Below are 14,737 nucleotides of genomic sequence, written 5' to 3' on the forward strand. Positions count from 1 at the left end.
TTCAGATTCCATTCTACTTATCTCAATTTCCAGATTTCCACATGAGGAAAGAAGGCGTGAGACCTAGAACCAGCCTTTTCCTGACCTTTTTTCCATTGAAATCACTGTAGAGTGAAGTAACTGATGAAGAAATAAGTAAGGCAATACAATCCGCAAATCTAGGAAAGGCGCCAGGGCCAGATGGACTTACGGCTAAATTTTATAAGACAATGGCCAACGAACTGGCACCATTCCTAAAAGAGGTGATGAACGGAGTTTTCAGGGATCAAAGAATTCCAGACACTTGGAGCGAAGCGAATATATTATTGATCCCAAAAGAGGGCCAAGATCTGACTAACGTGAAAAATTACAGGCCTATATCATTACTTAACAATGATTACAAAATTTTTGCGAAGATATTGGCGGAGAGACTGAAGGGGTGGCTCTCGGAAGTCATAGAGGAAGAACAAGCAGGCTTTTTGCCGGACAGACAAATAAGAGACAATTTAAGGACAGTGATCAATGCTATTGAATACTATGACAAGCGTTGTGATAAAGAGGTTGGTTTCTTCTTTGTAGACGCTGAAAAAGCGTTTGACAATTTAAACTGGGACTTTTTGTTTGCCACTATGGAAAAGCTACAATTGGGAGAAAGATTCATCAGAGCAATTAATGAAATTTATAGAGACCAGACTGCAGCAATTGTAGTGAATGATGAATTGACCAAGAAATTGACGATTAGTAAAGGAACAAGACAAGGTTGCCCGTTATCTCCATTGTTGTTCATTTTAGTATTGGAGATTCTGATGATACAAATACGACAAGATGAGGAAATACGAGGAATAAAAATAAAGGACTATTCATACAAGGTTAGAGCATTTGCAGATGACATAATGTTAATTGTAGAAGATCCATTGGAGAACATGCCAAAAGTGATAGATAAGATCAAGGAGTTTGGTGATTTGGCAGGTTTCTTCATTAACAAAAAGAAGTCAAAGATACTATGTAAAAACATGACTAAGCAGAAACAACAATTGTTAATGGAAACAACGGACTGTGAAGTAACTAGTAAAGTGAAATATTTGGGAGTTGAGCTGACTGCAAAAAATATAGATTTGTTCAAGAATAATTATGAAAAATTATGGACTCAGATAGAGAGAGACTTGATCAAGTGGAATAGACTGAATTTGTCATGGTTGGGCAGGATTGCAGCAGTTAAGATGAACGTGTTACCAAGAGTAATGTTTTTGTTACAGACAATACCAATCATCAGAGACTCTAAACAATTTGAAAAATGGCAGAGGAAAATATCAGATTTTGTTTGGGCAGGCAAGAAGCCTCGAGTGAAAGTAAAAGTTCTACAAGATGCAAAGGAGAGAGGCGGAATGCAACTGCCCAATCTGAGACTTTACCATGATGCAATCTGCCTAGTTTGGCTAAAAGACTGGATGACATTAAAGAATAAGAAACTATTAGCCCTAGAGGGATATAAAAAAATTTTTGGATGGCACGCATACCTATGGCATGACAAAGTAAAGGTCAACTCGATGTTCCTGCATCATTTTGTAAGGAGAAGTCTATATACAATCTGGAAGAAGTACAGAACTTACCTACAAGAAGGAACCCCCTTGTGGGTGGTTCCATATGAGGTGATAGATCCGAGAGCTGTGGATAATGAACAACAATGTTTAACGTACAAAGAAATAACTAAGATTGAAGTATCTAAACTTAGAATAAAGACGCAAGAGGAACTATCACCTAACTATGATTGGTTTCAGTATAGACAGATTAGAGACTTATACAACTCGGACTTTGCAAAAGGGGGCATACGAACAGAGAACTCGGAACTAGAGCAGACCCTTCTTAAAGAAGACAAGAAAAGAATATCCAAGGTATATCAAGTACTGTTGAAATGGTATACTGAGGATGAGATAGTTAAAACACAGATGGTGAAATGGGCTATAAACTTTAATAAAGAAATAACAATGGAGGCATGGGAATACTTGTGGAAAACTACAATGAAGACAACGACATGTATTAATATTAAAGAGAACATTTTCAAAATGATCTATCGTTGGTACATGACACCAAAGAAGATTGCGCTAGGGAATTTGAATACATCTAACAAATGCTGGAAATGTAAGAAACATGAGGGCTCCCTCTATCATATGTGGTGGTCGTGTGAGGTAGCTAGGCAGTTCTGGGGGGAAATAATAAGAGAAATGAGTGAAATTTTACAGTTTCAAATAAATAAGAACCCAGAACTCCTGCTGCTAAACTTGGGAATGGAGGGAATTCCAGCCCATCATAGGACGATGATATTTTATATGACTGCAGCAGCTAGACTTTTGTATGCGCAGAAATGGAAAGTACAAGAAGTGCCAACTATTGAAGATTGGATCTACAAATTGCTGTACATGGCTGAAATGGACAAGATGACAAGAAAACTGAGAGATCTGGACTCAGGGCAGTTTAACACAGACTGGGAGAAGCTGAAACAATATCTGGAGAAGAAATGGGAGGTGGGAGGAAAACTGTGGCAGTTTGAGAACTACTGAAGTATAATAAAAGTATAAAAGAGAGGGGTGACTTTACCGGGGGAGGAAGAGAAATGTGAATTTATAAGCAGTTAGATTAATTGATCGAGATATATATAGATATGTAAAGATTAAGTGATAGAATATTGATAGAGAATAATTAATGATAAGGTTTAAACATGAGGATTGAGTAACTAACAATATTTTCTTTCTTTGATAAGATTTATATGCACCAAACTGAATGCATAGAAGAGTTAAATTGATTGATTATGTGATAAGTTAGATAGAATTACCATAAAAAGATGAAATGAGTAATATATAGAGAATAAATCAAATTGTTTGATTTAAATGTGGGAAATTTTTATGGTTTACGATGTATAGGTTTATGATATATAGAAATATTCAAAACTGGAAAATGGGATAAATTGGTTATCTAAAGACGTACGGTTTGGGTGTATAATAAGTAAAGGAGTTAAAGATGTACTGCTTAATATAATGGAGAATGTATATTTGTTTTAGACAGATGAATTTTATAGAAGTAAGGGAAAAGGGACAGAGGGTGGGAAAGCTGTTGGAAGTCAACAAAAGGGGGGGAAAGGGAGGGGGTTAGAAACGAAAAATTAGGGGAAAATTGAATGTAATGTAAAAATAATAATGCTCTAACCCAATAAAAAATTTTTCAAAAAAAAAGAAATCACTGTAGAGTCACTGCTCATGTGTCCTACCTGTATGCGGAATTCTTAGTCCCTAACTGCTTCCCCCCCCCCCGCCCTTTCCTTTCCCTGGATGCTGACTGATTGGCCACCTAATGGAGACCACTCTCTCCCTCCCCTGCTCTCCACACACTCCCTCTTATTTTTTAAACGAGGGAAGGGTCCTAACTGCATTGTCGTCTCTCAAAGAGATGTGGAAACCACTTCCTCTTTCCCCAGCTCTCCACATACTCTAATTTTAACAGGAAATACAGGGGCAGGGAGGGGGATGGCACAGAGTTCCAACCCTGAAATGTCACAACACATGTAACATTTTTTTTTAAAGTGACATTGGTTGCAGGCTCAGCCCCCACAAAAGGCAGCTCCAAACAGACACATTTTAACATGTCTGCAGATACCAAATCGCTTCACTGTCCTGCAGTGCAGAATGCAAGGACTCCAAAATGATTCAGCACCAATTAGTGTGAATACCCAGAACCACCGGCTTAACATGTGCATTGCAGAACGGGCCTAAACGTCAGCCTAAATCAATCATTTTGTTTCTGGGAAAAAACCACTTATCGTCATTAAACTCAAATGAAAATAACACTTTTATACTCATATTTCTCTAAAGGTACCTGGCACATCTATACGGTTGTTAGTTTCTTTTGCCTTGGAGTCAGTCGTTTTCTTGGGGTCTGTGATCTTAACGGAGTCGGCTGTTTTCTTGGGGTCTGTGATCTTAACGGAGTCGGCTGTTTTCTTGGGGTCTGGAATCTTACCAGAGTCAGCCGTTTTCTTGGGGTCTGTGATCTTAATGGAGTCGGCTGTTTTCTTGGGGTCTGTGATCTTAACGGAGTCAGCCGTTTTCTTGGGGCCTGCGATCGTACCTGAGTCAGTTGTTTTCTTGGGGCCTGCGATGATACCGGAGTCAGCCGTTTTCTTGGGGCCTGCAATTGTATTGGAATCAGCTGTTTTCTTGGGGCCTGCAACCACAGCAGAGTCAGTTGTTTTCTTGGGGCCTGCAATTGTACTGGATTCAGCCGTTTTCTTGGGGCCTGCAATTGTACTGGATTCAGCCATTTTCTTGGGGCCTGCAACTGTACCGGATTCAGCCGTTTTCTTGGGGCCTGCAACTGTACCGGATTCAGCCATTTTCTTGGGATCTATGATTGTGCCAGAGTCAACCAGTTTCTTGGGGCCAGTGATCATGCTGGAGTCAGCAATTTTCTTGGGGTCTGTAATCTTACCAGAGTCAGTAGTTTTCTTGGGGTCTGCACTCTTATTAGTAACTAATGTTTTTTTGGTCTCCTCAGACTTCTTAGGATCTGCAGGTTTCTTTTGTTCCATAGATGCATTTGTGACCCTAGATTTTGTCAGATTTTCTGCCTTCTTCTGTTCCACAGCTGTCTTCATCTCTCCAACCTTTTGTGGTTCTCCAGGCTTCTTCTCATTAGTTTTTGCTAAGATTAAATAAAACACTTGTTTATACAACACAATGAAACTTAAAATGAATTCTGTGTAACTTGAATATCTGAGGGACCATGGTCAGATTAGCTGAAGAAAGCCAGATACACTCAGAATACAGAAATATGTATTGTCGAAGGCTTTCACAGCCGGAGAACAATGGTTGTTGTGGGTTTTCCGGGCTGTATTGCCGTGGTCTTGGCATTGTAGTTCCTGACGTTTCACCAGAAGCTGTGGCTGGCATCTTCAGAGGTGTAGCACCAAAAGACAGAGATCTCAGAGGTGTAGCACCAGTGTCACTGAGAGATCTCTGTCTTTTGGTGCTACACCTCTGAAGATGCCAGCCACAGCTGCTGGCGAAACGTCAGGAACTACAATGCCAAGACCACGGCAATACAGCCCGGAAAACCCACAACAACCATAATACAGAAATACTTTCATTTTACATTAAAATACAGCACTGAAAAATCTGTCAACACTATTTGTGTCTCTATAACATCTTTAAAACATAAATTCAGTTCTAGTTTTGTGTAGTGGTTAAGAGTGGCAGGACAGTAATCTGGGGAACTGGGTTTGATTCCTCACTCCTCCACGTGAAGCCAGTTGGGTGACCTTCGATCAGTCACAGCTCTCAGCCCCATCCACCTCACAAGGTGATTGTTGTGAGGATAATAACATACTTTGTAAACTGCTCTGAGTGTGGCATTAAATTGTCCTGAAGGGTAGCATATAAATCAAATGTTGTTGTTATTATTTGAAAGTGAAAAGTACCCGACAATACTTTTTGATACTAAAAACTGAACAAGACCACCACCACATACTTGTTTGGCCTCCCTATAAGAACTCAACTTAAAAAGCAAAGCCTCCTCTGGATTGTCAGTGGCACACACATACAGTATTTGGATCATATTGTAAAACAAAATAAAAAAGCAGGCAACTTCCAACTTACCCAACCTTTTTTAGTTGGCTTCAGAGTCCTTTGAACTCCCAACTACAATCTTCCCATACTCCCTGTGAGCTTTCACTCCTGCAATACAGAACACTAATCCACCATGACAGGCAGGTTTTCCTATGCAACGTTTGCATGTTTCTGAAGTATGCCACTTTTTTATATGGAAGTGGAATAAATCACTGGGAAACTCAAAATGGTAGGACTCGGTTCTCCACGTTGTCCTGACTCTAAGCCTGATGCTGAGAAGTGAAATGACCTACAGGATTCAAGACAGCCTCTCGCACACACTCAGGCCTTGCTGCCAATTCTCCTGCAGGCCTGCTTTTCCAAGGCACTCTCCAAGCCTCAGGAGTGGACTCAGGAAAACGGAGAAGGGAGCCAAGTGATGTTGAGGAAGGAGAGACTATAAGACCCTGTGCAAGAAGGGTCACTCCTTGAAACAGGGCTGCAATGAACAACAACAACATTTGATTTATATACCGCCCTTCAGGACAATTTAATGCCCACTCAGAGCGGTTTACAAAGTATGCCATTATTATCCCAACAAAACTCCCTGTGAGGTGGGTGGGGCTGAGAGAGCTGTGACTGACCCAAAGTCACCCAGCTGGCTTCACGTGGAGGAGTGGGGAATCAAACCCAGCTCTCCAGATTAGAGTCCCGCACTCTGGTCCCTCACACCAAAGTGGAGGGTGAATATGACCTGAAAGGGTTGATGTATTCAAGCAGTGGTAAGAATCAAGTAAGACCACTGCAGTAGTGAACTTTACTGTTTACCTGCTGTTTGCCTTTTTCTGTGAGAGTTTTGCCCTCAGTGGCTGTAATATACCCTATATTAATTCTCTGTTTTCATAACTGTTCTTTTAAATTTTATTCTATTCATTTATACCCAATCTCTTTTTCCAGTAAGGACCTAAAACAGTCCACATCTCCTCTGCTCCATCTGACCCACTGTGAGGTAGGTTAGGCTGAAAGGGTGTGACTAGCCCAAGAATACTCGCCAAGCACCCGTGGAAGAGAGGTGAGTCAAACCTGGGTCTCCCAGATCCAGCTTACTGAAGCAACTGTTACAGAATTTGGTAAATTAATTGGTTTGTTTGGCTGGGTCCTTCATGCCTCATATTTGGCCATATGGCAGGGCATGCTGTGACCAAAGAGGAAGTTACGTGAGGTATGGTGCGTGTGCAGAAAGAGAATCACGGCACTATATCCACATGAGAAAATACAACCATGAATGCTAACTAAACAAAATCTGTCAACCCTGTATATCAAAATATTCCCTATTCATACTGTGAATTGGTGATAACTAACAATCTTTTTACAAAGGATCTATCTATATAATGTATAAGAAATACATATTCAAAATGCTCAGTCAATGAATAATCTTTAATATACATTTAAAAATATAGCTTCTTATCAAAAGGTAATCTATTTCATGTAAGCTACAAATAACCCCTGCTGATTAAAGACAAACTCATTTCCTCTGCTAACCGAGTAAGTTCTTTAGCTTTAGTTCACGGTTGTATTTTCTCGTGGGCTAAGGAGGGGGCAAGGAGGGTGCTTTGAGCCCTCCCTGTGAAGCCTCCAAACCAGAGCGATAGCAGCCAGTTAAGGCTCTAGCCTACTCCAGGGATGAAGGAAGAAGGGGTGTGGAGCTGAAGAGCTCCTCGGAAGAGACCCCCCCACACACACAATAAAACCCTGCATAGGCTCCAACCATTCCGACAACAGATATGAATAAGGATCCACTGATTTAAAAAAAAAAACAACCTAAGAGGATAATGACCAGAATCCAGTTGTATGGAGATCTGAACTGTGTTATACAGAATCTGACAGATTTTCCCCATTCTATTTTTTCCCTATTCTATTTTTTCACACTTATTCCTTTCTGCCAGTATACCAAACCTATTTCTCTTCTTGATGAAACAAACTGTATCAAGAGAAGCCAGATAAGTTCATCTTATGTCTGTGCCCACATTCACATGGATGAAATCATCATAGGATGAAAAAGAAACACAACACTACAAATCTGCTGTGGAAGGGAAGGAAATTATCTAAAGAAAGCAACTGTAACTCACAAGTAGAGGTCATAGGTGAGGGCATTTTAGCAGCAGGGTTGATTTGATCTTTCCTATTAAAAAAAAAAGATCATCATACATAGGTTAGAACACCTTAAAAATAAATCTCCAACCTGTATGATTTATGTAATTTCTACAGACAAAAAAAGTATGTTCACACTTACTTTGTGTTCAGAGGAGGCTTTTTGATATTCTGCGCGGCTTGCTTCTCATTTCCTTTTTTCTGCAGCTGAAAAAACAATCTTTCATTTTTGATTGCTCCCAATAACTGTGTTTGTGCTGAGCATGCCCTTCTACCCTTATCAAGCAAAAAGAAAGCTACCCTTACACCCCTGCCCCTGAATTTGAATAGCTACCAAACTTTCATTTAATGTATGTGAGAACTGATTTCTAATAGAATATAAAAACACACAAAAAAGAGCAAAGAGTCCAGTAGCACCTATAAGGCTAACAAAATTTGTGGCAGGGTAAGAGCTTTCGTGAGCCACTGCTCACTTCTTCAGATACAGCTAGACTGCGAGTCCGTCTGGCTTTATATCTTGGAGAGTGGAGTGATTTCAGATGCCGAATAACAATAGCCCATGTGAATGACAATAGTACTACCCTTCTTCATACCCCTCTGCACTACCCTTCTTCATACCCCTCTGCACTAGCCCTCTGCACAGCTCACCCGATCCAATTACACCTGCTATGGTCATTCATCAGCTACTGTCATTCAGCATCTGAAACCACTACACTCACTAAGATATAAGGGCAGATGGACTCACATTCCAGCTGTATCTGACAAAGTGAGCTGTGACTCACAAAAGCTCATAACCTACCACAGATGTTGTTAAGTCTTATAGGTGCTACTGGACTCTTGTTCTTTTCCTACTGCTACAGACAAACCTGGCTACCCATCTTGATAAAAACACATGAAATTCATAGATCAGTCCATAAATACTTTTAATTAAGCTGTATAGGGAAATAAAAGTGAATCCCCACAAGTGATTATTTATAAACTAACAATAATAAGAAAAAGTATATATAAGATGAGAAATGGTACACATGAAAACAAGAAAATGAGTAAAAAAACTGATACGGAGATTAATAAGCCCAAGTGGTAAATAAGCAACTGGATAAAAGTTAGTAGGATAAAAATGTTTAAAAAGTCAACAAGGCTGTAGCTGGATGGGTAAAACAGAGCCGGCTGAAGTTGAACCTGGTAAAGACGGAGGTCCTGTACCTGGGCCACAGGTTACCAGATTTGGGAATCCGGCTCCCAACCTGATGGGGCGCCATTAGCACCTGCCTCAATGGTCCGGAATCTTGGGAGTGATACTGGATTCCTCCTTAACGATGGAGAGCCAGGTCTCGGCAGCTGCCCAGTGTGCATTCTTCCATCTTCAACAGGCCAGGCAGCTTGCATCCTATCTGTCGACCCGCAACCTAACTACAGAGATCCATGCAACGGTCACCTCCAGAATTGACTACTGTTAACTCAAAGGGCCTCCCTTGGGTCTAACTTGGAAATTACAGCAGGTCCAGAATGCTGCTGCATGTGTCCTGATGGGCACACTATACAGGGCACATGTTACTCCCATCCTGCAGCAGCTGCACTGGCTCCCCGTCAAATTCCAGATTAGGTTCAAGGTTTTGGTTTTAACCTTTAAAGCCCTAAACAGATTAGGACCAACATACCTGCAGGACCATCTTTCCCTGTATGTACCCCCCAGAATATTAAGATCGGCAAACAAGAACCTACTGGTGGTCCCTGGCCCCAGGGAGGCCTGGCTGGCCCCAACCAGGGCCAGGGCATTTTCAGTCCTGGCCCCAACCTGGTGGAACTCTCTGTCGGAGGACACCCGAACCTGCCAAGATACCCTTTCGGTGGGCCTATAAGACAGAGATGTTCCGCCAGGAGTACGGTTGAGGCCAGTCTTTGATCATTTAGGAGCCTTCCCTACTGGTCTCCCGCCAGGGGGGCAACGCTACCATCTGCTTCCCTATAAGTGCAGTCATCGGATCATTATAAACTGTGGCCCCACACCACTCCTTTCTGCTCTGCTGTTTTATATGAGTGGAAAATTGGAGGGGGGGCTGCCATCCGAAACACTTGTATTTATGATCCTTTTGGTTTTTACCTGTATTTATATGTTTTATTTTAACCCACCCTGAGCCCGTTCGTGGGGAGGGAGGCTATAAACTGATTGATTGAATGAATGAATGAATAAATAAATAATTCGTTTTATCTTCTCAATATTTATTTATTTATTTATTTATTAACAACATTTCTGCTCTGCCATTCTACCCTCACAGAGCCACCAAGGTGGCTAATAAAAGTAAAACATTCAAGTTAAAATCTCAACTTAAAAGCCATTAAAACTAAAACAGGGTTAACATACCTGTAACTTATGTTCATCGAGTTCTTCTGTGCTGACACACATGGGGACTGCGCAGGCGCAGGCCAGCCGCCGGAGAGTTTTCTAGAGCTTCCATGGCTCCGAAGGGGCCGTTTGTCGCGCGCCTCAGCGACCGTTTTCCCGCCCAAACGGTCACGTGATCCTCCAGCGACCAACGGCCCCTTCCCTCAGTTCTCCCTTGCCGCCGCTTGACCAACACACGTCAGCCATAACACCTTAAAAACACCAATTTCCGTTACAGCCATCACATTATTGTGCATTGGAGTTCACAGCGGGGTAGGAGGGAGGGTTGTGTGTCAGCACAGAAGAACTCGATGAACATAAGTTACAGGTATGTTAACCCTGTTTTCATCTTCGTTCTTCTGTGCCTCCACACATGGGAGTGTACCAAGCTTCACACAATAAGGAAGGCGGGGGTGAAGTCCAACACAATTTTATTAAGCAAACATGAACAACAATAAATAGATATGCCTATATACATCTATGTAAAGATACTGTGTAAGGACACATAAATACCCAATATTTACATATATACACACCCCCAGGTACATATATACACACATTCACTCAAGGGTACCCAACAGGTACGCCAAGAAAGTCATACCAAAACTCCCTCAGGAAAAGAGGGAGTGTAAGACAGCCTTGGCCACAGATACATCCTGCTCCGCATTGACATCAACGGCGTAATGCCTGACAAAGGTGTCTGCAGAGGACCATGTGGCTGCTTTACAAATGTTAACCAGGGGCACCCCCCTGAGGAGTGCCGAAGAGGATGCTTGGGACCGCGTGGAGTGGGCTCTGACATGAAGCGGGCAAGCCACCCCTGCCAGGGAATAGGCCTTGCTAATGGCCGTCACAATCCACCTAGACAGGGTCTGTGAGGAAACCCTGTTACCCTTGTCCTTGGCCCCAAAACATACAAACAGGTGTGGACAGGTGCGGAATCCCTTCGTCCTATCCAGGTAATAGGCTAGGGCCCTCTTCAAGTCTAGGAAATGAAGGGCCTTTTCCCCTTTAGAGGAAGGTTGAGGAAAGAACGCAGGTAGTGAGATATCCTGCGAGAGGTGGAAGGCGGACACCACCTTGGGCAGGAACCCGAGGCAGGGACGCAGGACCACCTTGTTGGGATGAAACACAAGAAAGGGAGGGTCAGACCGCAGTGCAGACAGCTCACTGACCCTTCTGGCCGATGTGACGGCCACCAAGAATGCTACCTTGTAGGATAGCATATCCAAGGGGCATGTAGCCATAGGTTCAAATGGAGACAACATGAGACGTGAGAGCACCAAAGACAGTGACCACTGAGGCACTGGCGCCGACACAGGCGGGTAAAGATTGTACATGCCCTTAAGGAACTGGCGGGATTGTGGGTGAGAAAACACCGTAGCACCCTCAACACGGGTGTGAGCAGCTGATATCGCTGCCAGGTGGACCTTGAGGGAGGACACCTTCAAACCCAGGCCACGCAAGTGGCACAAATACTCGAACACAACCCCCAAGGGACTGCTGTCAGGCACCACCCCTCTGGCAAGTGCCCAGAGCTCAAACCTGCGCCACTTGGCCGCATAAGCGCGCCTAGTGGATGGCCGACGAGCATTCAGGAGGACCCTCTGCACCTCATCAGTAAAGCCTATCGGGGAGGAACGATCCGCCAAGCCGTTAGGTGCAGCTTCTTGGGATCGTGGTGGACTAGGCTCCCGTTTAGGAGAAGGTCTTGCCGAGGGGGCAGACTCACATACGTCCGTTGGGACATTCGCAGGAGCTTCGGGAACCAAACCTGCCGTGGCCAGAAGGGGGCCACTAGGATGCAGTCCGTCCCGTCCTCCTCTATCTTGCACAGGACCCTGGGAATCAAGGGGAACGGAGGAAACATGTAGTGCAAGCCCTGCGTCCACGTAAACTGGAAGGCATCCCCAATAGAGAGGGGGTCGCTCCCTGCCCTGGAACAGAACGTGTGGGCCTTGGTGGTTGCCGCAGTGGCGAACACGTCTATCACTGGATGACCCCACATCTGGAAGATCGGCCCAACGCAGTCTACGTTCAGTTCCCACTCGTGGTCCAGTAAAGGGACCCTGCTGAGGGCATCTGCCCGGGCATTGTCTGACCCAGCCACGTGTATAGCACGGAGCGACACGCCGTTCTTGATAGCCCACTGCCAAGTGAGTGTGGCTTCCCGGCACAGGGCCATGGACACTGTGCCCCCCTGCTGATTCACGTAGTACATGGCAGTCGTGTTGTCCGTCTGCACCAACACCTGACGATTTCTCAGCAGTGCTGTAAGAGACACAAGTGCGAAACGAATGGCCCTTAGTTCAAGCACATTGATATGGAGGGTCTTTTCCCTGTCAGACCAGACATCTTGCACAGACACATCACCACAGTAAGCCCCCCATCCCAACAGAGAGGCATCAGTGGTAACCGTGATGTCATGGTGTTGATACCCAAAAGGGGTCCCTCTAAACAAGTTGTCATCAGACAGCCACCAGTCCAAGGAGGAGAGGATGACCCTCGGGATAGAGAATTTGAGGGACGGAGGGTGCAGCAGAGCATCGTACCTCCGCACAAACCAGTTCTGGAGAGGGCGCATACGCAGCCTAGCGAAAGGCACCACAGAGGTGGCCGCTGCCATATGCCCTAGTAGGCACTGGATAGTGCGCACAGACTGGAATCGGTTCCTTTTAAACATGGACACCAGACCCCTTAGGGACCGAGCCCTCTCCAAGGGGAGCAGGGCCTTACCCTCCACAGAGTCTAACAGTGCGCCAATGTAGGACACCTTGCAGCTGGGCACCAGTTTGGATTTCTCCAAGTTCACCAGGAGCCCCAGGCGTTGGCAAGTGCTAAGTACCAAGCCAATGTCCTGCACCAGCCTAGACTCCGATTCAGCCACGATGAGCCAGTCATCGAGGTACGGAAAGATGGTACAGCCTTCTTCCCGCAGGAAGGAAACCACAGGGGCCACACATTTCGTGAACACTCGTGGGGCAGTGGACAGGCCAAAGGGGAGCACCTTATACCGGAAAACCCTTTGCCGGTAAACAAAACTCAGGTACTTCCTGTGCTCCTTCCGTATGCCCACGTGAAAGTATGCGTCCTTTAAGTCAAGAACCGCAAACCAATCCCCTTGCCTCAGTAAGGCGATCACAGCCGCCAACGTAACCATTTTGAATTTGGTCACCTTGAGGAAGGCATTAAGGCCCCTCAGATCTAAAATGGGACGTAAGCCCCCATCCTTCTTAGGGACCAGGAAGAACCTAGAGAAGAAACCCTTTACAGAGTTCTCATAGGGCAATTCTTCCACAGCACCCTTGGCCAAGAGCGACACGATCTCCGCATCCAGCTCGGCCATAGTGTTATTGACAGCTGTCAGGGGTGAACTGCATCTAGGCAGCTCAACAAACTCCAGCCCGTACCCCAGTTCAACAATAGTTAAGACCCATGAGTCAGATGTTATTGACTCCCACTCAGAGAGGAGTGGACTAAGTCTGTCCGAAAAGTTCGGGGATACGGCTGGCGCGACCCGTCAGTACTGCCTCCCGGCGCCCTGCTGGTCTTTCTGCTGGGCCGGTTGCTGTGCCTGACGAGGCTTGAAGGGCCGACGCCTCCTCTGCTGTTGTGCGGGACGGTAAGGCCGCTGTTGGTAGGCAGGATACTGATGGTAGCCCGGCCGCTGCTGTTGGTATCTGCCCTGGTAGTGGTAAGGGCCGGACCGGGGAGCGTACCGTGACCTGGAGGAGGGCTTGTCCGCTGGAGCCAGACCCAAGGACCGCGCCGTCTGCCTGTCCTCTTTTTTCTTTTTCAGGGTCTCGTCGGTCGATTTGGAGAACAGCGAGTCCCCTTCAAAGGGCATGCTCTCCACCCTGGAACGCACCTCTTGGGACAGGGCCGTAGACCGCAACCAGGAGTGGCGCCTGAGGACCACCGCCGAAGCCATCCCTCTAGCAGCAGTGTCAGCAGTGTGGCTCCCAGCGTTCATTTGCTGTTTAGACAGCCGGACAGCCTCTGTTTGCAGCAGGGACACCACCGCCTTCTGCTCAGGAGGGAGGTCCCGGATATAGGATGCCAACTTCTCCCAGAGGTACAGCTGGTACCCTGCCATGATGGTCTGGTAGTTGGCAATCCTCAGACCCAGCGAAGCGACGATGTACTGGCGCCTGCCCATGGCATCAAGCTTCTTGCCCTCTTTATCGGCAGGCACCGAGGAGTGACCCGATCGTCGGGGGTTGAATTCCTCTGTGACCAGGGAGGAAGGTGGAGGGTGTTTCACCAACGCCGGCCAGGTGCCCTGCTTAATCTTGTAAAGCTGCTCGATGCGCTTGGATGTTGGAGGTTGATCACAGGGCACCTGCCACACCTTCTCCACAATCTCCTCAATACCCTCGAGCATGGGGAAGCCAACGTAGGCCGGATTATCCCCATAGATACGTTTTAGGAGCTTGTCCTTGGTCTGGGGAACTGCCGAAGAGATGTCCATCTCGAGAGCCTTGGCCATCCTTGCCATCTGGTCGGCGTAGATGCGGAGGTCCTCGAATGGCGAGTCCGCAGATGGCACTAGCTCCTCAGCCGGCGATGGTTCGGACCAGGACTCCGACTGGTAGCCGCCAAAGCTCTCCCCATCCTCCTCATCGGAACC

The 14,737-nt window shown here is 45.6% G+C and overlaps 1 protein-coding gene across 3 annotated transcripts in view; it reads right to left on the reverse strand.

The window, feature by feature from the left end:
• Nucleotides 1-14,737, reverse strand: part of LOC129336695 (zinc finger protein 638-like) — an 89,633-nt gene that overhangs the window by 29,842 nt on the left and 45,054 nt on the right. For all 3 annotated transcript variants that reach the window (XM_054989983.1, XM_054989984.1, XM_054989985.1), the window contains 3 exons: nucleotides 7,867-7,931; nucleotides 7,703-7,755; nucleotides 3,847-4,671 (listed from right to left, as the gene is read on the reverse strand). In XM_054989983.1, the coding sequence (XP_054845958.1) occupies nucleotides 3,847-4,671; nucleotides 7,703-7,755; nucleotides 7,867-7,931 (943 nt within the window). The remainder of the gene's footprint in view (nucleotides 1-3,846; nucleotides 4,672-7,702; nucleotides 7,756-7,866; nucleotides 7,932-14,737) is intronic.

This window comes from Eublepharis macularius, chromosome 10 (genome assembly GCF_028583425.1).
Source record: "Eublepharis macularius isolate TG4126 chromosome 10, MPM_Emac_v1.0, whole genome shotgun sequence".
Lineage (NCBI taxonomy): Eukaryota > Metazoa > Chordata > Lepidosauria > Squamata > Eublepharidae > Eublepharis > Eublepharis macularius.